This window comes from Lipophrys pholis (genome assembly GCF_963383615.2).
Source record: "Lipophrys pholis genome assembly, chromosome: 19".
NCBI classification, from domain to species: Eukaryota; Metazoa; Chordata; class Actinopteri; order Blenniiformes; family Blenniidae; genus Lipophrys; species Lipophrys pholis.
In genome coordinates this window covers 24,693,999-24,717,477 of record NC_137647.1, presented here as the reverse complement: position 1 = coordinate 24,717,477, position 23,479 = coordinate 24,693,999, and the positions used below count along the sequence as shown (strand labels likewise).

The window sequence follows — 23,479 nt, the reverse complement described above, 5'->3', positions numbered from 1 at the left end:
TGGAGGTATCTCTGGAGTTATCTCTGGAGGTATCTCTGGAGGTATCTCTGGAGGTATCTCTGGAGTTATCTCTGGAGTTATCTCTGGAGGTATCCCTACCTACAAGGAGGAAGCCAGGCTGAACCGGCTTTCTGAAAACTCCAGTGAACACGGAGCCCCAGAGTGGTTCGAGAGAAAAAAGAAAAAACAAGGCGTGGGAACGATATAATAAGTCGCTCCCAGTGACGAGGGAATGGGATTATTTAATCTGCGGCTCTCGAGATGCTGCAGAGCTCCACCTGTCAGTCTGCTACGTCAGATATAATTTAGAAGCAGTTTTCCATTGTCATTTATTTTCCACACTTTTCATGGTGACATCATTATAACTAACGTCACGTCCAGGTCTTGTTTCGACCCGGACTAAACCACTGGTACAGTCCGTCTCCTGGACAAGCACGAATCTCCACTCCTTCACCTCAGACACCAGCGATCCAGGTGAGCACCAAAAGACACTCTCAGACTTCTCTGTGAGAAGGAACCGGGAATCAGAACCAGAACATTCCTCCTTTCTTCTCTCGTTCACTAAGGCTGACTTCGTGCACGCTCAATGATGGAGATGAGATGAGACCCTCACACACAGTCGTCTGGGGCAACCAAACTGCTACATGTGACCGTCGTACCGCCATATGGACTCTGCGTGTCCCCACGTCCAGATAAAACTCAATACCGACAATCATGCGAGTCCTCTTTATCTTCAACCGCCACCCCCCCACCAGAGCCGCCATCTTGGATGGTATACTGACTCATTCATTACACGGTGGACACTTACAGCATTGCAACACACACACACGCACGCACGCACGCACGCACGCACGCACACAATCGCTAATCTGTAAATAGCTAATACCAAAATATCAGTCTCGTTTGTAAAAAGGTTTATTTAAGTTAGTTAATATTTCTGTGTAAAATATAACAATCTTAAATAAAAGGGAAGGTGTGTGTGTGTGTGTGTGTGTGTGTGTGTGTGTGTGTGTGTGTGTGTGTGTGTGTGTGTGTGTGTGTGTGTGTGTGTGTGTGTGTACCTCCTCAGGGGCCCCGCTGCCTGGGAAGAAGTTCCCATCGTCATAGCGATGGAGGGAGATGTACAGCACGTTAGGGTCGGTGTAGAAGGCCTGCTGGGTGCCATTACCATGGTGAATGTCCTGCAGGGAGAGGTCAAAGGTCATCAACAACAGGGAGCAGAAAACAGTCATTTAAGTTGTTAATGTTCATAGATGGTGTAATTAGTCTGGGTAAAAATCCTCCATATGACCCAAATGAGGATGAAGATGACACGGTTAATGTTCTGGCTGCTGAGCCACTGGTCATAATGTTCTGGCTGCTGAGCCACTGGTCATAATGCTGCAGCCAGAGTCGGGACAAGAACCAGCACCAGAGATCACCTCATTCCAATACTAACCTCGCTTCATTGGCTCCCTGTTCAATCTAGAAGATCATTTAAAATCCTCCTCCTAACTTAGAACGCTCTTAACAACCAGGTTCCATCAGATCTTAAAGAACTGCTGGTCCCAGATCTCCCCAGAAGAACTCTTGGTTCTCACAGTGCTGGCTTACTGGAGGTTCCTACTTTTCTAAAAGTAGAATGGAGGCAGAGCTTTCAGCTTCCAGGTTCCTCTGATGTGGAACCAGATCCCTCTCTACCTCTCTCACTCTCTGTACCTCTCTCTTCCTCTCTTCCCACTGCCTAGTCCTAGTCTCAGTCCCAATCCCAATCCCAATCCCAGTCCCACTGCCTAGTCCTAGTCCCAGTCCCTGGTATGGTATGGTATGGTATGATTTTTATTTGGACAGGGACCGTGTACAATTTAACATTGACAAGAAGGAACCACAGTCCCCCCCTGATGAAATCCTCCATCATAGCCCCAGTCCTAGTCCTATCCCAGTCCTAGTCCCAGTCTTAGTCCTACTCCCAGTCCCAGTCTCACCCCGTGCTGAAGACCTAGTCCGGGGTCATATAACATCTTTCCTCTTTCCGACCTTTGACACCCAGCAGGTTGAGTTCTGGACAAACGGTAGCTACAATGCTCCATGCTGCACTGTCCCACCTGGACTAGATGGGGCGCTATGTGCTATGTCAACACCATCCTCCCACATAGACTGGTGGACAAACAAGGGGGACAGAATGGTGAACAGACTGGAGAAAAAACTGGAGGATAAACTGGTGGACAGACTGGAGGAAAGACTGGTGGACATAATGGTGGAAAGACTGGTGGACAGACTGGAGGACGGCCTGATGGAAAGACTGGCAGGCAGACTGGTGGACAAACTGGAGGACCAACTGATGGACCAACTGGAGGACAAACTGGTGGACAGACTGGTGGACTGACTGGAGGAAAGACTGGTGGAGAAACTGGTGGACATAACGGTGGAAAGACTGGTGGACAGACTGGAGGACGGCCTGATGGAAAGACTGGCAGGCAGACTGGTGGACAAACTGGAGGACCAACTGATGGACCAACTGGAGGACAAACTGGTGGACAGACTGGTGGACTGACTGGAGGAAAGACTGGTGGACTGACTGGAGGACGGACTGGTGGATTGACTGGTGAAAAGACTCGCGAACAGACTGAAGCAGTGGCTGTGGTGGACAGACTGGTGGAAAGACAGTAGGACAAACTGTTGGAAAAACTTGTGGATAGACCGGTCGAAAGACTGGAGGTCAGACTAATGGATTGACTGGTGGTCAAACTGGTAAACAGACTGGTGGACTGACTAGTGAACAAACTGCTGGACACACTAGTATACGGATACGCAGACTGACGGAAAGACTGGTGGACAGTCTAATGGACTGGCTGGTGGACAGACTCGTCAAAAGACTGGTGGACAAACTATTGGGAAGACTAGTGGACAGACTGGAGGACAGACTGATGGACAAACCGGTGGACTGACTGATGAACTGACTGGTGGAAAGACTGCTGGACAGATTAATGGACAGGTGGACAAACTCCTGGAGAGACTGGTGGACTGACTAGTGAACAAACTGCTGGACACACTAGTGGACTAATATACAGACTGGTGGACAAACCGGTGGACAGGTTGGAGGACAAACTGCTGGACAGACCAGTGGAAAACCTGGAGGCAGTCAGAGGGTGAAAGTTGGCCCACACTCACCTACAATACAACCTTAGCAAGGCTCCTCACAGGGCTGAATCCCCTGATCTACACCCTCTACACCCTCTAGACCGGCTCCACCCTCTAGACTCGTCTCCCTGCTTCAACAGGCTGATTACAGTGAGGCTGGTTCTCTGGCTTTGTGCTGACGTGGTGACGAACCATGAGGACCTTCAGGCGTTAAAGCAGGGAGACAGGAGAACATGCAGGGCTGCACCTCCAGGATCTGAGTTTGAGACCTCCTACACCTTCTACACCCTCTAAACTGTCTACACCCTCTAAACCTTCTACACTCCACCTATTACACCCTCTACACCCTCCACCCTCTAAACCCTCTACACCAGGAGTGTCAAACTTAGGGCCCGCGGGCCGGATCAGGCCCATGAATGAGTTTAATCCGGCCGGCGAGATGATTTAACATGAGCTGCAATTTTACAGTAAAAGAAAGTGCTGTTCTAAATGTGTCCACTGGGTGGCGTGGAAGGACAAGGGCAGCTAGCCCGGAGCTACCTTTTCGTTCCGCCTCGTAAGTTCTCTACTTTGAACAGGACGTCATTTGGCACCCATTGCCCCAAAATGTCTTTGTCAAAAAAGAGAAAAGTCTTCCAAGGAAAGTGGTCTTGGTCCCGTTTCTTCAGGGAGGCCAGTGGTGTCTGGTGTCTGGTGTGTTCACCACACGTTTCAGTGAAACTGGTGTCTGGTGTGTTCACCGCACGTTTCAGTGAAACTGGTGTCTGGTGTGTTCACCGCACGTTTCAGTGCTGAAAGAATTGAACCTTCAGCGCCACTATGAGACTCTTCATGCCGAAAAATACAACCACTTGAAAGGACAAGAGAGAAGACAGCAGGTGAAGGTGACACCACGTGTTGGCGGGTCTGCGTTTTCCTCACGCCGAGGCATCGGTGATGCTGCGGTGAAAGCCAGCTCCCTTATTGTGAACCAACCTGCACTGGTTTCAAACCATTCGGTGAGGGTGGACTTGTGAAGACGTGCTGAAGGCTGCAGAGATTGTGTGCCCTGAGAAGTGTCAAATATCAGTCTGACAACAAATACTATTGAGACCGGAGTCCTGATCATTGGGTGGACGTGGACAGCCAATTGAAGCGCAAAGTCATTTCTTGCTTTTTCACTTGCAATTGATAAAAGCACGGACACTACAGATGGTGCACCATCGGTGATCGGGAAGGAGCAGGTGTCGTGACAAGATTCAGAGAGGAAGTTCAGTTTGGACTTTTCACTGCATTTTGCATGTGGAGGCATTGTGGTGCGTTGTGGTGCATTGTGGTGCGTTGTGCTGGAAGTCACTACCGCTGGAAAATGTCATGGAGGTCGTCGTGCCAACTGTTCATTTCACCCGATCCAGAGGCCTGAACCAGCGGTGGCCTGCCATCCTACCATCCTACCACCCTACCATCCTACCACCCTACCACCCTACCACCTTACCATCCTACCACCCTACCACCTTACCATCCTACCACCCTAGCATCCTACCACCCTACCACCCTGCCATCCTACCACCCTACCACCCTACCATCCTACCACCCTAGCATCCTACCACCCTACCACCCTGCCATCCTACCACCCTACCACCCTGCCACCCTACCACCCTACCACCCTGCCACCCTACCATCCTGCCATCCTACCACCCTACCATCCTACCATCCAGCCATCCTGCCATCCTACCACCCTACCATCCTACCATCCTACCATCCTACCATCCACCTTAGCAATAATAGCACACATGTTGGTTGTACTGTCGAGCTCCTCCGTGTACTCCACATCAGTCGTGGCATTACCACATCCTGTTAGATCCAGAGCAGACGAACACAGAGCTTCTCCATCTTCTGATTTGATGGCCGGCCACTTTAGAGCCTTGTTGATGTACGCCACTGAAATCTTGTATGCGTTTCCAAAATGTTCATCCAGAAGTCCACGCCTGGGTTCCATATGAAGACAACTCCTTATCAAGTCTCTCGGCTGTCCACTGGTGTACTGACATATAGTACAGTCTGTCCTTTTTGTTCTCCGTCTTGTCTTCTGCTCCGTGTTGGAATGCTCTGATTGATATTTCAGGGGTTCTCCATGGCGGGACTCGAGGGGGCAGAGTTGCTCATTTCTGCTGCTTCGTTAACGTTTCAGCAACACAGTGTAGAGTCTCTGGTGTCTGAAGCTGCTGCTGCCTTTGTGCATCAGGTGATGTGTGGTGTACCCGCTCTGCTCTATTCATTGTATATCGCAGGAGTCTCTGTTTCCTTGGGTACCCGTACATCTGCAGCCTTGTTTAAAGCCACATAAGTGTTCATTCTATCATGACTTGATGCTCTGGAAGAGAACTCTTCATACTCATTCAAGATCTTAATCTCAGCGTCGGTGGCTGCGAAGGCAGTTTGTATCTCAAGCTCCTCCTTGTCTCTTTTTAGCTGAGCTTGCTTTTCTTCCAGTATTTGTTTGTTTCAGACGCCTGAACTCCCACTGCAGCTCCTTCTAATTCTGCTCTCAGACCAGCAGACGGAGCAGACAGAGCAGACGGAGCAGACGGAGCAGACAGAGCAGACGGAGCAGACAGAGCAGACGGAGCAGACAGAGCAGACGGAGCAGACGGAGCAGAGGGTGCAGGAGGTGACTGAACACAAGGAGCTTTGGAGATGAGACAGATGCATTGGACACATGATCTGATGGCTGCACCTCTTCACCTCTTCTGCGACACGTAAATGAGCCTCAATCCAACCCTCCCCTCCCTCATTACAGCCTCACCAGGATCAGCCTCCTCAATCCAACCCTCCCCTCCCTCATTACAGCCTCACCAGGATCAGCCTCCTCAATCCAACCCTCCCCTCCCTCATTACAGCCTCACCAGGATCAGCCTCCTCAATCCAACCCTCCCCTCCCTCATTACAGCCTCACCAGGATCAGCCTCCTCAATCCAACCCTCCCCTCCCTCATTACAGCCTCACCAGGATCAGCCTGAGGTTCAAACCAACTCACATGGTCTCTGTCCATTTCCTCCTCAGAAACCTGATGGAGCAGTCCTTTAACACCTTCAGCGTGCTCTGAATCACGGAGACATTATTGTCGTCTCCACTGTCCATTAACTGGCGTATCTGCTTCCTTTGTCCAGTGACCTTTAGTTTAGCTAGTTAACTTTAGTTTAGCCAATTAACTTTAGTTTAGCGTGTTAACTTTAGTTTAGCCTGTTCACTTAGCTAGTTAACTTTAGTTTAGAAAGTTAACTTTAGTTTAGCCTGTTAACTTTAGTTTAGCCAGTTAACTTTAGTTTAGCGTGGTAACTTTAGTTTAGCCTGTTAACTTTAGTTTAGCCTGTTAACTTTAGTTTAGCGCGGTAACTTTAGTTTAGCCTGTTAACTTTAGTTTAGCGTGGTAACTTTAGTTTAGCCTGTTAACTTTAGTTTAACCTGTTAACTTTAGTTTAGCCAGTTAACTTTAGTTTAGCCAGTTAACTTTAGTTTAGCCTGTTCACTTAGCTAGTTAACTTTAGTTTAGCCAGTTAACTTTAGTTTAGCCTGTTAACTTTAGTTTAGCGTGGTAACTTTAGTTTAGCCTGTTAACTTTAGTTTAGCGCGGTAACTTTTGTTTAGCGCGGTAACTTTAGTTTAGCCTGTTAACTTTAGTTTAGCGTGGTAACTTTAGTTTAGCCTGTTAACTTTAGTTTAGCCTGTTAACTTTAGTTTAGCGCGTTAACTTTAGTTTAGCCTGTTAACTTTAGTTTAGCGCGTTAACTTTAGTTTAGCGTGGTAACTTTAGTTTAGCGTGGTAACTTTAGTTTAGCCTGTTAAATTTAGTTTAGCGCGTTAACTTTAGTTTAGCCTGTTAACTTTAGTTTAGCGCGTTAACTTTAGTTTAGCGTGGTAACTTTAGTTTAGCGTGGTAACTTTAGTTTAGCCTGTTAAATTTAGTTTAGCGTGTTAACTTTAGTTTAGCCTGTTAACTTTAGTTTAGCCTGTTAACTTTAGTTTAGCGTGGTAACTTTAGTTTAGCGTGGTAACTTTAGTTTAGCCTGTTAAATTTAGTTTAGCGTGTTAACTTTAGTTTAGCGTGGTAACTTTAGTTTAGCCTGTTAACTTTAGTTTAGCCTGTTAACTTTAGTTTAGCGTGGTAACTTTAGTTTAGCGTGGTAACTTTAGTTTAGCCTGTTAACTTTAGTTTAGCGTGGTAACTTTAGTTTAGCCTGTTAACTTTAGTTTAGCGTGGTAACTTTAGTTTAGCCTGTTAACTTTAGTTTAGCCTGTTAACTTTAGTTTAGCGTGGTAACTTTAGTTTAGCCTGTTAACTTTAGTTTAGCGTGGTAACTTTAGTTTAGCCTGTTAACTTTAGTTTAGCGTGTTAACTTTAGTTTAGCCTGTTAACTTTAGTTTAGCGTGGTAACTTTAGTTTAGCCTGTTAACTTTAGTTTAGCCTGTTAACTTTAGTTTAGCGCGTTAACTTTAGTTTAGCCTGTTAACTTTAGTTTAGCGCGTTAACTTTAGTTTAGCGTGGTAACTTTAGTTTAGCGTGGTAACTTTAGTTTAGCCTGTTAAATTTAGTTTAGCGTGTTAACTTTAGTTTAGCCTGTTAACTTTAGTTTAGCCTGTTAACTTTAGTTTAGCGTGGTAACTTTAGTTTAGCGTGGTAACTTTAGTTTAGCCTGTTAAATTTAGTTTAGCGTGTTAACTTTAGTTTAGCGTGGTAACTTTAGTTTAGCCTGTTAACTTTAGTTTAGCCTGTTAACTTTAGTTTAGCGTGGTAACTTTAGTTTAGCGTGGTAACTTTAGTTTAGCCTGTTAACTTTAGTTTAGCGTGGTAACTTTAGTTTAGCCTGTTAACTTTAGTTTAGCGTGGTAACTTTAGTTTAGCCTGTTAACTTTAGTTTAGCGTGTTAACTTTAGTTTAGCCTGTTAACTTTAGTTTAGCGTGGTAACTTTAGTCTAGCGTGTTAGCTTTAGTCTAGCGTGTGGCGTGTTCCCAGCAGGCTGCAGCCTGTCCTCCACTGCCTTGGCTGTGACTTTAACCTCTCCAGCAGTCCCAACTTCAGCTGTTTTACTCCTCTTGCTCCATGTTGCTCCATGATTTCCTCCTCTTGCTCCATGATTTCCTCCTCTTGCTCCATGATTTCCTCCTCTTGCTCCATGATTTACTCCTCTTGCTCCATGATTTCCTCCTCTTGCTCCATGATTTACTCCTCTTGCTCCATGATTTACTCCTCTTGCTCCATGATTTCCTCCTCTTGCTCCATGATTTACTCCACTTCACTTTGGTCTTGATGGATTCACATTTGATAGTTTGGCTCCACTAAGCAGCTTGGTTAAACAGCAAGAAAGGTCATGGCATCCAGCTCCTTGATGCATATCATGACTCAGCGTTTTCCAGAGTTAAACGTTCCACTTTACTCACGATCACTTTCACTTGAATCCATTGAAATCCTTTTCTTGTAGTTTGAATCCAAGTGGAGCGGGTTTTCTTACAAACGTGGTGACTTGTGGAATATATTTCCACAAGCTTTAGTATTAAAGCTGCTGCATGCAGAGAGTTGAAGTGCTGATCCACTCTGCTGACCGCTCTGGTCTGCTGCAGATCTAGTATGGGTCGGTAATATCAAACTAACCTGTTCAGTCCAGTCAGAGTTCAGCTGAAGCTCTTCCTGCTGCAGCTCAGGTTGGTTCTTAGTTTAATGCTGACTCACTGCTGGTGACGGAGGTTTGGAGGGTGGTGGAACTGAAATCCGTGGACGTCTGAGCGGAGCAGCATTGACGTGATTACATCAGATGTGCTCAGACTCCAGCGCCAACTACGGTGTGGGATGAGGTCCAAACAAGGTGGAGCAGCGCTTTGTTCCCCACAAAATTCCACTTTATTTCACCTTGATGTGCAGCTAGGGGGCGCCGCCGGCCAGACAGCTGGCTCCACCTATTGAGGACCCCTGGTAAACACCCTCTCCACCCTCTCCACCCCACCCACCGCAGTAGCAGTGTCAGTCGACAGCACGGTGGAGGGACTGATCTGGATGAGACCTACAGGGACCAGGTGGAGTCACTGGTGCTGTCCTACTACCACATACCATCCAGAGTATCCTGGTGTACTGCAATACTGCTGTAATGTACCATCCAGAGTATCCTGGTGTACTGCAATACTGCTGTAATATACCATCCAGAGTATCCTGGTGTACTGCAATACTGCTGTAATGTACCATCAACGGTATCCTGGTGTACTGCAATACTGCTGTAATGTACCATCCACGGTATCCTGGTGTACTGCAATACTGCTGTAATGTACCATCCAGAGTATCCTGGTGTACTGCAATACTGCTGTAATGTACCATCCACGGTATCCTGGTGTACTACAATACTGCTGTAATGTCAGAAAGTTTTTATCTCCAGTAGCTGTACTCAGCACTACAAAACTACTAGTGAGCAATACACTGAATGTGACCAGTGCAATGGAACCAACGCTTGTGAGTGTTTGAGTGATGAGTTTGTTTTTATGACTGCATCTTTATATTTTTAACCTTTTTCAGTATATTTTCATTGATTCCTTTGAAATGCGCAGATTTTATAGTGTTTTAATTGATTGATTTTGTATCATGCAGATGGATCGCACTTTTAAATCTTGTGCTTCTGACTATAAGAAATGATCTGCGTGTGTGTGTGCGTGCGTGCGTGCGTGTGTGTGTGCGCTGCTTCTGGCGGAGAATCAGAGTGCTTTATCTGTCATCATAAGCACAGAGACAAAGGCTGCAAACAACAGCCGCAGCCACGACGCTCAAACAGAGGCACGGCAGACTGTGTGTGTGTGTGTGTGTGTGTGTGTGTGTGTGTGTGTGTGTGTGTGTGTGTGTGCGTGCGTGTGTGTGTGTGTCTGTTTGATCCATGATGCAAAACACACTTTAGAAACCAAGACCGATAAAACACTGACGTGATGAGGATGAAGATGACATGAAGATGATGCTATGAGGATGAAGATGATGTGATGGGGATGAAGATGACATGATGAGGATGGAGATGATGTGATGAGGATGAAGTGATGAGGATGAAGATGAAGATGACGTGATGAGGATGAAGATGATGTGATGAGGATGAAGATTACATGATGATGATGGAGATGATGTGATGAGGATGAAGTGATGAGGATGAAGATGACGTGATGAGGATGAAGATGACATGATGAGGATGAAGATGGTGTGATGAGGATGAAGATGATGTGATGAGGATGAAGATGATGTGATGAGGATGAAGTGATGAGGATGAAGATGACGTGATGAGGATGAAGATGATGTGATGAGGATGAAGATGACATGATGAGGATGAAGATGGTGTGATGAGGATGAAGATGATGTGATGAGGATGAAGTGATGAGGATGAATATGACATGATCAGGATGAAGATGATGTGATGAGGGTGAAGATGACGTGATGAAGATGAAGATGATGTGATGAGGATGAAGATGATGTGATGAGGATGAAGTGATGAGGATTAATATGACATGACCAGGATGAAGATGATGTGATGAGGATGAAGATGACGTGATGAGGATGAAGATGACATGATGAGGGTGAAGATGACGTGATGAGAATGAAGATGATGTGATGAGGATGAAGATGACATGATGATGATGAAGTGATGAGGAGGATGAGGATGATGAAGATGACACTCACCCAGTCCACGATGAGAAGCTTCAACACTCCGAGTTTCTGCTGCAGCAGTTTGGCTGTGATGGCGACTGAGTTGAAGAAGCAGAATCCCCTGTCCTCACACACACACACACACACACACACACACACACACACACACACACACACACACACACACACACACACACACACACACACACACACACACACACACACACACACACACACACACACACACACACACACACACACACACACACACACACACACACACACACACACACACGCACACACACACACACACACACACACACACAGACAGAGTCAGATGAGGAGAGAGAAAAGTACTACCTCCAGCTGGGAGTACTAACATGGCGGTGGACTCCTCGGCGTGGTGACCTGGAGGACGAACGACTGCAAAACCATTCTGAGAGAGAGAGAGAGAGAGAGAGAGAGAGAGAGAGAGAGAGAGAGCGAGAGAGAGGGGGGGGGTAAGTGTGTTTGTCTGTCTCCACGTGTGTATCAGTGTGTAGTACAGTGTATCATTGTGTACTACAGTGTGTAGTACAGTGTGTAGTTCAGCGTTTCATTGTGCAGTACATTGTGTACTACAGTGTGTAGTACAGTGTGTAGTTCAGCAATTCATTGTGCAATACAGTGTGTAGTACAGTGAAGTACAGTGTGTAGTTCAGCGTTTCATTGTGCAGTACAGTGTGTAGTACAGTGAAGTACAGTGTGTAGTTCAGCGTTTCATTGTGCAGTACAGTGTGTAGTACAGTGTAGTACAGTGTGTACCTTCAGCTCCCCTGCAGCCACTCTAAAGGCCAGCTCTATGACGGAGCCCACGGCCATTCGAACAGCAGCAGATGAATGCATCTCGTTCCACACAGTGTCACTGTCCACCTGCAGGGGGCAACAGAGATCAGGGGCAAACAGAGGTCACGGGGGCAATCAGAGGTCAGGGGGGCAAATGGTGGGTAAACAACAGAAGCCGATTTACCCCGATCCCACCGCAGGGCAGAACAGCATACATCTTCTGACTGATGGGTCCTGAGGAACCAGGGCAGAGGTCAGAGGTCACAGCTGAGATTTAAAGACAGGAAGTCAACACGTCCTGATGTTTTCACGTTACCGTCAAGAGAGTGGAGAGAGAATTCTGAACAACAAATGGAAATTAAAGCTGCAAGCAGCCTTGATCAGGACCTCGCACTCTGGACTCTGGCCTGTCAGGGTCGGCCCAATCACAGCTTCTGGCCAATTTGAATATTGATCAGATATAAATGTTGAAGGTTTTAACAAAAAAAGGGCTTTTATTTTGAAAGCAAACTAACCTTTAATGTAACTAATCCCTAAATATCAATTTCTCAGATATAGAATGTCATTTTAATAAACAAGGACTTTTATTTAGAAAAAATGGAGGGCTTCTATTTTGAAATCCAGCTCACCCTATGTCTAGTGAAACAGTTAATATCCACTTTGAAGTCAAAATTAAAATTTGTGATGAACGAGGATTTTGAAGTACTTTTTGGCTTTTATTTTGAAAGCCTAGCTAAACACTTAATATCCATTCTGATGTCAACATTGTAATTTTTTTGATGAACAATTACTTTTATTTGGAAAGTCAGGACATGCAGGTTAAGTGGTCACAGTTTGTTAACACGTACATTAGAAACGGTAAGAGCACCGACACATATTTAACTGTTGACACACCTTAATGAGGACAACCTGCCTGACGAGGACAACAGACAGGCTGGACCTGATTATTGGAATATTCAGGCCGCGGGTGATACATGATTGTATCCATACTACCCTCTGGGTTCACTTCCACAGCGGTCCATGCCGTAACGTAACTATCCATAATGTAACGATCCATAATGTAACGATCCATAACGTTCCTTAACGCTCCAAAACATAACGTAACGAACAATAACGTTTCATAACGTAGCGTAACATAACTTAATGATCCATAACGTAAAGTAGCGATCCATAGCGTTCCATAACGTAACGCAATGATCCATGACGTTCCATAACGTAATGATCCATATCGATCTATAGTGTTCCATAACGTAACGTAACGATCCGTAACGTTCCATAATTTAACGTAAGGATCCATAACGTTCCATAACGGAATGGAACGGAACGATCCATAACGTAATGTAACGATCCATAACGATCCATAACGTAATGTAACGATCCATAACGATCCATAACGGAACGTAACGTAATGATCCATAAACTATCTCCACTTCTGCTGCCCGGCGTTCTCCACCTTTTCTCAATATTTCACTTCAGGAGTTCTGAGCCTCTGGATCTTTATTTGCTTTTAAACTGTGATTGTTCAGACGGGAGACGGAGGATCTCCTCACACCAGAACCCAGTAGCTCTGGGGCAGGAGCAGTCTGTGTGCACTGGTCGCGCCGTCACAAAATGTGGGCTGTGCGGTGGATCTCAGAGGGTCAGATCATTGGAGGGTAGAGGGGTGGAGCGGTGGACCACAGAGGGGTGGAGCGGTGGACCTCAGAGGGTCAGAGCGGTGGATCTCAGAGGGGTGGAGCGGTGGACCTCAGAAGTGGACCCCAGAGGGGTGGAGCGGTGGACCTCAGAGGGGCGGAGCCTAGCACACAGGGTGGATGATGATTTTGACATCACGTCCTCTGCATCGTCCTCTGAGCTCACTAAAGTTAGACTTTCCCCTTTCAGCAGAGGACAGGAGGCCCGAGGACCAAAACCCCCCAAGAGGCTCCAGTCTGGTCCCGCCAAGCAAGGAGCCTATAGAGGGTTTATACTACTTTTATTTACATTTCATTGTATTTTGCACCAGAATGTTTCATTATCAAAACTTTGACAGATATTCACCCTCAGAAGAGATAGCGCTTGCAAATCTTATTTTGAAAGGCAAATAACGGACTTCCTGTCAGCTTGAGGTCAGGGGTACCAGCACGTTATTTGTAGGTCTCGATGAGACGAACAATTGAGTTTTGGTTTGATTTCTCTTTGACATTCCTCCGGGCCGTGGTGGCTGTTTTAGAGTTTTTAGGTAGCGCTCTGGGTTTTTTAAATTTTATTTTCATTTAGTCTTTATTTAGCCAGGAGAACCACAATGAGATTAATAATCTCTTTTACAAGTGTGTCCTGGAGAGCTGGGGGGCTGAGGGTCTTCCCCAGGGACCCCCTCCATGTTTGTTGGACTGTGGGGGAAACCAGAGTGCCTGGAGGACCCTGGACAGGAAGTCCTGACCCTGGACATGAAGTCCTGCAGCAGTTACCCAGCAGCTTCTTGTGGTCCAGCTTGTGGCGGTTCAGGGGACTGGTCCCGTACAACAGGGTGTGGAACTCTGAGTGGACCGACTGGATCTCGTCCAAAGATGCCTTTCGTCCTCGAACTCTCTGCACACACACACACACACACACACACACACACACACACACACACACACACACACACACACACACACACACACACACACACACACACACACACACACACACACACACACACACACACACACACACACTCAGTGTGTGGACATGCTGACTTGGTGAAGCACCAGGGGCCTCATCTATAAAACATTCCTAGGATTCCTACTAAAAATATTTGTACCTCCAAAATCTGAAAATGGCGTGCGCCCCCAAAAATTTGCATCTATAAAACGGTGCGTACGCTCATGTGCACACACTTTCCTTTTCTAGATCCAGTCCACCTGGAAGGTAGACAGTTCAGGCCCCGCCCTCAATACGCCCACTTTCTACCATAAATACTCAATGCAAAGCGCCTCATCAATATTTTTACATCTCAATCAGCCTGTTGATTGACGGCATTTGAAGAAAATCCTGGAAGAAAAGACCAAGAAAAGGAAATTTACTGAGAGAGAAATAGCGATGGAGGAGGTGGAGGTCAGGAGATGGTGTAGGTCAGGAGATGGTGTAGGTCAGGAGATGGTGTAGGTCAGGAGATGGTGGAGGTCAGGAGATGATCTTATCTGGTGTCACAGTAGTGGAATCACTAATAAAAGAAACAAGTAGCTCGTCGTCACTGGAAAGAGTGTGAAAGTCTGAGAGAGATCAGTGACTGTAGAGGTGGAGGAGAGGAACCTGGTCTGAAGGTGAAGGTCAGAGGAGAGTGACATCATGGAGGAGAGTGACATCATAGAGTCAGAGGAGAGTGACATCATAGAGCAGAGTGACATCATGGGGGAGAGTGACATCATGGAGTCAGAGGAGAGTGAAATCATGGAGGAGAGTGATATCATGGAGAAGAGTGACATCATGGGGGAGAGAGATCATGGAGAAGAGCGATATCATGGGGGAGAGTGACATCATGGAGTCAGAGGAGAGTGACATCATGGAGGAGAGTGACATCATGGAGTCAGAGGAGAGTGATGTCATGGGGAGAGTGACATCATGGAGGAAAGTGACATCATAGAGTCAGAGGTGAGTGATATCATGGGGGAGAGTGACAACATGGGGGAGAGTGACATTATGGAGGAGAGTGACATCATTGGGCCAGAGGAGAGTGACATCATGGAGTCAGAGGAGAGTGAAATCATGGGGGAGAGTGGCAACATGGGGGAGAATGACATAATGGAGGAGAGTGACATCGTTTAGTCCAATAGTGCACATGACATAGCGTCTCATGTAACCATCATTCAGTCTGATTGTCCTCCCCACAATGCTGTTTGATGTGTCTGTGGTTTCATCTGCAGTATGTCTGGTGTTGTGTGATTGTGTCTGTGTTTGTGTCTGTTGCGTCTGTGGTCGTGTCTGTCATTGTCTGTTGTTGTGTCTGGTCATGTCTGTTGTGTCTGTGTTTGTCTGTTGTTGTGGATGTGTCCGTGGCTGTGGCTGTGTTTTTTTGGTGTAGTTGTGTTTGAATCTGTGGTTGTGTCTGTGTTGGTGTCTGTTGTTTGTGTGTGTGTGTGTGTGTGTGTGTGTGTGTGTGTGTGTGTGTGTGTGTGTGTGTGTGTGTGTGTGTGTGTGTGTGTGTGTGTGTGTGTGTGTGTGTGTGTGTGTGTGTGTGTGTGTGTGTGTGCGTGCGTGCGTGCGTGCGTGTACCTGGCAGCGAGCCAGCAGCCCTGTCTCCTGCAGTCTGGACCAGATGCTCTGGACTCTCCCAGCATGCTCTGGGTGGATGTGAGCATTACCACACACACACTGATGCTTCAGCATCAGACTGTCGTACACCAGCCCTGAAAGGGGGACACACACACCACGTCACACATGTCACACACACCATCACATACTGTCACACACACCACGTCACACATGTCACACACACCATCACATACTGTCACACACACCACGTCACCACGTGACACACAACACATACCATGTCACACACATCTTTACACACACCATCACAAACCATCACACACATCAGACACACACACACACACACACACACACACACACACACACACACACACACACACACACACACACACACACACACACACACACACACACACACACACACCAAGTCACACACACCTTCACACACATCTTTACTAACCCTCACACCATGTCGCACACACCATCACACACACCGTCACACACCATCACACCACGTCACACACACCTTTACACAGACCATCACAAACCATCAGACACCGTCACAAACAATTTAACACACACCATCACACCACGTCACACACAGCTTCGCACATCGTCACACACATCGTCACACACACCTTCACACACACCATCACACACTATCACACCACGTCACACACACCATCACACCACATCACACCACATCACACCACATCACACACACCATCACACACACCATCACACACCATCACACACCATCACACACACCATCACACCACGTCACACACAGTTTCGCACATCGTCACACACATCGGCACACCATCACACCACGTCACACACACCTTCACACACACCATCACACCACGTCACACACACCTTCACACACACCATCACACCACGTCACACACATCGTCACACCATCACACACCATTACCCACACACACGTACACACACACCCCGCAGGAGGATTGACCTGTGGTGAAGAGGTGTTTTGTGGGGTGGACGGGGCCTGCGGGCGCCGCGGGGGAGGACTGTGCTCTACCCAGAGGTCTGTGGGGCAGCAGGGACTGGAACACACCCAGCTGTTGCAAGGCCTGATGGGAAAAAACTTCTGAATCAGAGACCAACTCATCCAGAGCAGCCAGGGAGGGGTGTGTGTGTGTGTGTGTGTGTGTGTGTGCGTCTATTGTCATTAACCGGCGTGTAGCTTCCCAGCTCGTCTTCATCGCCGTCCCTCAGCTGGATGACGTCTTCATCGTCCTCCTCATCCTCATCCTCATCCAGCTCGCTCTCTGTGCTCTCTCCTTTGACCTGCACGCCGCCCGGCTCATCCTCACCCCCCGGTGGCACGCCGAGGCGCTCCGACGGCACCGTGCCTTCGTCTGGCTCCTCCTTCTGAAGCCTGATTGGACAAAACGGGCTGAGTGGGTTCTAACAGTCTGCAGAAGAGTTTCAATAGAAAGTCAGGAATGCTGGCCACACCCATGAAGCCCCGCCTCCTCGCCGTCCTCCTGCATGTCATTGGTCTCTGTTAGCTCCTCCTCCGTCTCCTCCGGGTGGGTGGGCGGCGGCCGAGCAAGCTCCGCCCCTTTGGAGAGCATCTACACATTAAAGCAAAAGGCGTGTCTGTGTTTTACGAAGGTTTCTCAAAAACAACCAACAAAACTGTGACATTTATTGTGATAAAAAAGAAAAAAGTACATCAAATAAATCTGAATATTTTCCACTGATTTGTGTTAAAGATGCATTTTCAGTATGACTCTACATGTTTGACATTTTATTAAGTGGTGGTGATCAGATCCGGGGCAGAACTCCCGGTGAGGCAGTGGAGAGCTGTGCCTCATATCTGACTGGTCCAAGACAAGCTGGGTCACATGACGCTGGCTGTTCCTGCTCCTCCGCTGATCACCAACAGGAACACGCTGGGTCACATGACACTGGCTGTTCCTGCTCCTCAGCTGATCACCAACAGGAACACGCTGGGTCACATGACGCTGGCTGTTCCTGCTCCTCAGCTGATCACCAACAGGAACACGCTGGGTCACATGACGCTGGCTGTTCCTGCTCCTCAGCTGATCACCAACAGGAACACGCTGGGTCACATGACGCTGGCTGTTCCTGCTCCTCAGCTGATCACCAACAGGAACTTTACAGGAACATCTGTGATACAGCCTGACTCTCTACAGTCTGATGTTCTAATGTGTGTGTGAGAGAACCGTTCCTGCAGATCGGAAAGAGCAGAGAAAAGTCAGCAGGTGAAGCAGGTAGTACTCTGCCTCACCTCAAGGGGGCGTAGGTGAACTGACAGTTTCAAGTATGTGATAACAAAACTTTTGGCCTAAAATAATTAAAGCACAAGAATTTAAAGTTTGAAACATACCAGAAATGTTTACTGAAGGTCAAAATGTAATTTGTGCTGCACACACCTCTATACTTTCATTTGTTTACAGTAAATATGAACTGCTGAGACACAAGAAGGTGCTCTATCCATCTCTAATGTGTTCCTGTTGGTGTCACTGAAGGTGGAATGCTGATGGGACATGAAGCATTAGCAGTTGTTGGATGACCAGTGAACTAAGAGGCTCTTTTCACTTCCTACAATGTAAATGTGACTCCAGAGGAGTCAGAGCCTCACCAGCTATGAGCCTCACCACACGTCACTGCAACAAAGACTGAAATGTGAGGACGAGAGCCGACATGTCCTCCAGGATCAATCAGCTGAGTATTGATCAGAAAACATCATTGACTGGACTGACTTCATGTTAGTGAGACTAGAACATCGTCAAAACCCTTTTACTGCCCCTCCATCTTTTACTGCCCTCCGTCTTATACTGACCCCCAGTCTGTCTTATCCTGCCTCTCCGCTTGTCTCATACTGCCCCCGTCTGTTTAATACTGCCCGTCTGTCTAAAACTGCCCCTCCGTCTTATACTGCCCCCCCATCTGTCTTATACTGAAGCCCCATCTGCTTATACTGCCCCTCCATCTGTCTTTTACTGCCCCCATCTGTCTTATACTGCCCCTCCGTCTTATCCTGCCCCTCCATCTGTCTTATACTGCCCCTCCATCTGTCTTATACTGCCCCTCCGTCTTATACTGCCCCTCCGTCGGTCTTATACTGCCCCCAGTGTCTTTGTGTGTGTATGTGTGTGTGTGTGTGTGTGTGTGTGTGTGTGTGTGTGTGTGTGTGTGTGTGTGTGTGTGTGTGTGTGTGTGTGTGTGTGTGTGTGTGAGACCTTGTAGTGTTTCTCCAGGAAGTGCTGGTGCTGCTGCTGGACCACCAGCTGCTGCAGGGCCTGGGGGGATTGGGGGAGGGGGGCGCTCTGCGTGCGGGCCAGCGGTCGGTGGCGGGGAAGCTTGTTGACAGAGCGCATGGACACGCCTCTTTCCGCTGTAACCAAGGGCGACTGGCTGTACATGGGAACTGAGATGAGACAGGCAGAGGTCAGAGGTCAGAGGTCAGAGGTCAGTGGAGCGGACTGTGGCATGGCGGGCTGCTGCACCTAGCATGGCGGTCTGCTGCCGGGCCTGCTCCAGCAGGAGGACGTGCTGCAGTAACGAGGAGTGGGCGGGGTGAGAGCCGGGGGGCGGAGCCTCCACGTCGTGGCTGCTGCCTGCACACAAGCATCAGCACATCCTCACTCTGTCCACATGAAACACACCAAATGAAGGAGGCGGAGCCTACCGGCAGGAAGAGAGGATGTGGACAGAAACGTCCCCGTCAGAGCTCCGCCCGACCGCAGCGATTGGATGGCTTGAAGCTCCGCCTCCTGCTGAGCGGACAGCTGCTTAGCCGGCTGGAGGAGGAAACAGATACAGACTGCAATCAAACACTGCAGGATGGCACAGAGTCAGAGTCAGGCCCTGTTTCCACGACAACGTAGACGAGTGTATCTGCAAACTCCCTTCACGACACCGGCGTTCTGATCTGCTGTATCGTGAAGATTTTATCCCGTCTCCTGAGGTGGAACTTTTCTTTCACAGTCTTGATTCCTCCCTGCAGAGACTGCTGGAGACTGTTACCACCACCCCCCGGTAAATACTTCTTCTGCTCATGCTCCAGTAAACAAACATGGCCGACCCATAGTGGATTGACTCATAGAGTAGTGTGTAGAGTGCAGTGTGAAGATTGTGTAGAGTGTGTAGTGTGTGTAGAGTGTGTAGTGTGTCGAGTGTATAGTGTGTGTAGTGTGTTGAATGTGTAGAGTGTAGAGTGTGTAGTGTCTGTAGTGTGTGTAGTGTGTAGAGTGTATAGCGTGTGTAGTGTGTGTAGAGTGTGTAGTGTGTAGAGTGAAGATTGTGTAGTGTGTAGAGTGTAGAGTGTAGAATGTGTAGTGTGTAGAGTGTAGAGTGTGTAGAGTGTGTAGTGTATAGTGTGTAGTGTGTAGTGTGTGTAGAGTGTGTAGAGTGTGTAGTGTAGAGTGTGTAGAGTGTGTGTAGTGTGTTGAGTGTGTAGAGTGTACAGTGTGTTGTGTGTAGTGTGTAGTGTGTGTAGTGTGTTGAGTGTAGAGTGTGTAGAGTGTGTAGTGTGTAGAGTGTAGAGTTTGTACTGTGTGTAGAGTGTAGAGTGTGTAGTGTGTAGAGTGTGTTGTGTAGTGTGTAGAGTGTGTAGTGTGTAGTGTGTGTAGAGTGTGTAGTGTGTAGAGTGTGTAGTGTGTAGTGTGTGTAGTGTGTAGTGTATAGTGTGTAGTGTGTGTACTCACTGTGACGTGTGTGTTTGCAGGCAGACCCAGGGAGATGTTGGGGAGGGAGGGGGAGGAGTACAGACTGAGAGGACTCAAACTCCCATCAGCCCCCAGTGTCTGGTGCAGAGACCGGAGCTGCAGGAAGAACACAGTGAAACAAACACTGACAGCCAGCAGGGGGCAGCCTGGAGCTGCAGGAAGAACACAGTGAAACAAACACTGACAGCCAGCAGGGGGCAGCCTGGAGCTGCAGGAAGAACACAGTGAAACAAACACTGACAGCCAGCAGGGGGCAGCCTGGAGCTGCAGTGTGTTCAGCACCTCGGTCTGTATGTTGGGCACTGATCCGGTATTGCCGTTGCCGTTGCCGTTGGTGATGGCGATGGCGATGGCGCTGTTAGAGCTGTTAGGGCTGCTGGGACCCGAACCGGGGGCGGAGTTACAGAGAGACGACACTGCAGAACAACAAGAGCTCTGTTATTGACACAGGAAGAACCGTGTCCTGGTCCTGGTACTGAACCGGGCTCACCTGAGATCTCGATGGTTCTCTTCTTGAAGGTGCTGATGACGGTTCCATCCTTCCTGCGGAGTAGCGGCGAGCTCCGCCTCTCTGCAACCTTCTGCTTCAACCGCGAGCGCACCTTCAGGTTTGGTTCTGACACTTGACCGGAACACATGGAACGGATCACAACGACGGAATAACAAGGACCCTCCATCCAGTTCTCACAATGTATAACACTCAGGTGTTGAACATGTATCAGTTGTTACAATGTAATAACATAGTGGTCTAACGTCTATCCAGTTGGTTGAGTAGCTATGAGGTAAGCAGCACAACTTGAAAACGACGCAGTATTTTTATGGAGATATAGTTTTGTATTGTAAGAGATCTTAAACAGTATTTACAACATGTCCAAAACACAGCAGAGAAACTGTGTCTGAGGGGCGGAGTCAAACAGCCGAGGAGTCGGTTAAAGGTGGGGTGCCGACTCAAACAGCCGAGGAGTGTGGTGTGTGAAGGTGTGTGAAGGTGGATGAAGGTGAGTGAAGGTGGATGAAGGTGGATGAAGGTGAGTGAAGGTGGATGAAGGTGAGTGAAGGTGGATGAAGGTGGATGAAGGTGAGTGAAGGTGGATGAAGGTGAGTGAAGGTGGATGAAGGTGTGTGAAGGTGTGTGAAGGTGGATGAAGGTGGATGAAGGTGAGTGAAGGTGGATGAAGGTGAGTGAAGGTGGATGAAGGTGAGTGAAGGTGAGTGAAGGTGGATGAAGGTGAGTGAAGGTGGATGAAGGTGAGTGAAGGTGAGTGAAGGTGAGTGAAGGTGGATGAAGGTGGATGAAGGTGAGTGAAGGTGGATGAAGGTGAGTGAAGGTGGATGAAGGTGAGTGAAGGTGAGTGAAGGTGAGTGAAGGTGGATGAAGGTGGATGAAGGTGAGTGAAGGTGGATGAAGGTGAGTGAAGGTGAGTGAAGGTGAGTGAAGGTGGATGAAGGTGGATGAAGGTGAGTGAAGGTGAGTGAAGGTGAGTGAAGGTGAGTGTTTGTCTGGTTTGGTGAGGCTGTGGTGCAGTTAGTGTCATACTCGCGGTGTAGCACCATGGCTTCCACCAAGCTGAGCAGGAAACACGGTTCAAGCTGAACCCGGGTTCTCCTGCTGGGTGGAGGAGTGTGTGACTGCAGTGGCTAAGGTGGTGGAGCAGCAGGCATTGTGTCTGCTGCAAGAATGAATGGAGGTGGTGGTGTTTGTGAGGGAGGTGGAGAAGGCTAACGCTGTGGTCTCGGGGGACACGCTGGTGGAGGTGATGAGGGACACACTGGTGGAGGTGATGCCTCTGAGCACACCAGCTAAACGAGTTCTGGTGGGGAACGTTCCACCTTTAGTGAAGGATGGAACCCTGGTGGAGCTGCTATCGAGATATGGAAAGGTGGTGTCTCCTGTGAGGAAGCTGTCCTCAGGCTGTAAAGAGCCTGAGGACAGACACATCATCTCCCACAGGAGACAGCTCCTGATGGTGATGAAGGACAGCAGGCAGGAGTTAAACCTGTCCTTCAAGGTGACGGTGGACGGCTTTGACTACGTCCTGTTTGCCACCACCGACAATATGAGGTGCTTTGGGTGTGGACAGGAGGGACACCAGAGGAGGTCCTGTCCTGAGGAGGGGGCCAGTGGGGCAGGAGGAGGTGCAGGAGGTACAGGAGGAGGTGACAATGAGGGAGGTGAAATAAGAGGTGCAGGTGGAGAAAAGGTTGGTAGAGGAGGTGCAGGTGGAGAAGAGGTTGGTAGAGGAGGTGCAGGTGGAAAAGAGGTTGGTAGAGGAGGTGCAGGTGGAAAAGAGGTTGCTGGAGGAGGTGCAGGTGGAGAAGAGGGTGCCAGAGGAGGTGCAGAAGCTCATCTGGATTCTCAGGAGGACAGTGGTCTCACTGAGGTTCAGGAGGAGTCGGGAAAAAGTGTAAATAGAGGAGCGAGGGTGGATGTGGAGATGGAGGAGGAGGAGAACAGTCAGAGGCTCAGAGCCAAAAGGAAACAGGACGTAGAGAGGAGGAAAGAACGTGAACTCAAAAAGGAAAAACTGTGAGTTCATCAGAGGATTCTGAAGCTGATCTGAGTTCAGAGGAGGAGGAGGAAGCGCTGAGCAGTGACCCCTCCTCTGAGGATGACGAGCTGAGCAGTGCCTCCTCTGGGGATGAAGAGCTGAGTAGTGACTCCTCTGCGGGGGAAGACCTGAGCAGCGACATTTCTGAGGATGAAGAGCTGAGCAGTGACTCCTCCTCTGAGGATGAAGAGCTGAGCAGTGCCTCCTCTGGGGATGACGAGCTGAGCAGCGACATTTCTGAGGATGAAGAGCTGAGCAGTGACTCCTCCTCTGAGGATGAAGTGCTGAGCAGTGACTCCTCCTCTGAGGATGAAGAGCTGAGCAGTGCCTCCTCTGGGGATGAAGAGCTGAGCAGTGACTCCTCCTCTGAGGATGAAGCGCTGAG

The 23,479-nt window shown here is 48.3% G+C and overlaps 1 protein-coding gene across 2 annotated transcripts in view; it reads right to left on the bottom strand.

Annotated features, from left to right (window-relative positions):
* Nucleotides 1-23,479, bottom strand: part of hdac5 (histone deacetylase 5) — a 54,728-nt gene that overhangs the window by 5,125 nt on the left and 26,124 nt on the right. For both annotated transcript variants that reach the window (XM_080487609.1, XM_080487608.1), the window contains exons 7-22: nt 21,036-21,167; nt 20,828-20,961; nt 20,525-20,641; nt 19,507-19,618; nt 19,325-19,435; nt 19,058-19,245; nt 17,304-17,422; nt 17,019-17,223; nt 16,795-16,915; nt 15,825-15,958; nt 14,039-14,159; nt 11,773-11,822; nt 11,568-11,675; nt 11,144-11,199; nt 10,797-10,884; nt 1,062-1,181 (exon numbers count right to left, since the gene is read on the bottom strand). In XM_080487609.1, coding sequence (XP_080343735.1) covers nt 1,062-1,181; nt 10,797-10,884; nt 11,144-11,199; nt 11,568-11,675; nt 11,773-11,822; nt 14,039-14,159; nt 15,825-15,958; nt 16,795-16,915; nt 17,019-17,223; nt 17,304-17,422; nt 19,058-19,245; nt 19,325-19,435; nt 19,507-19,618; nt 20,525-20,641; nt 20,828-20,961; nt 21,036-21,167 — 1,916 coding nt within the window. The remainder of the gene's footprint in view (nt 1-1,061; nt 1,182-10,796; nt 10,885-11,143; nt 11,200-11,567; nt 11,676-11,772; nt 11,823-14,038; nt 14,160-15,824; nt 15,959-16,794; nt 16,916-17,018; nt 17,224-17,303; nt 17,423-19,057; nt 19,246-19,324; nt 19,436-19,506; nt 19,619-20,524; nt 20,642-20,827; nt 20,962-21,035; nt 21,168-23,479) is intronic.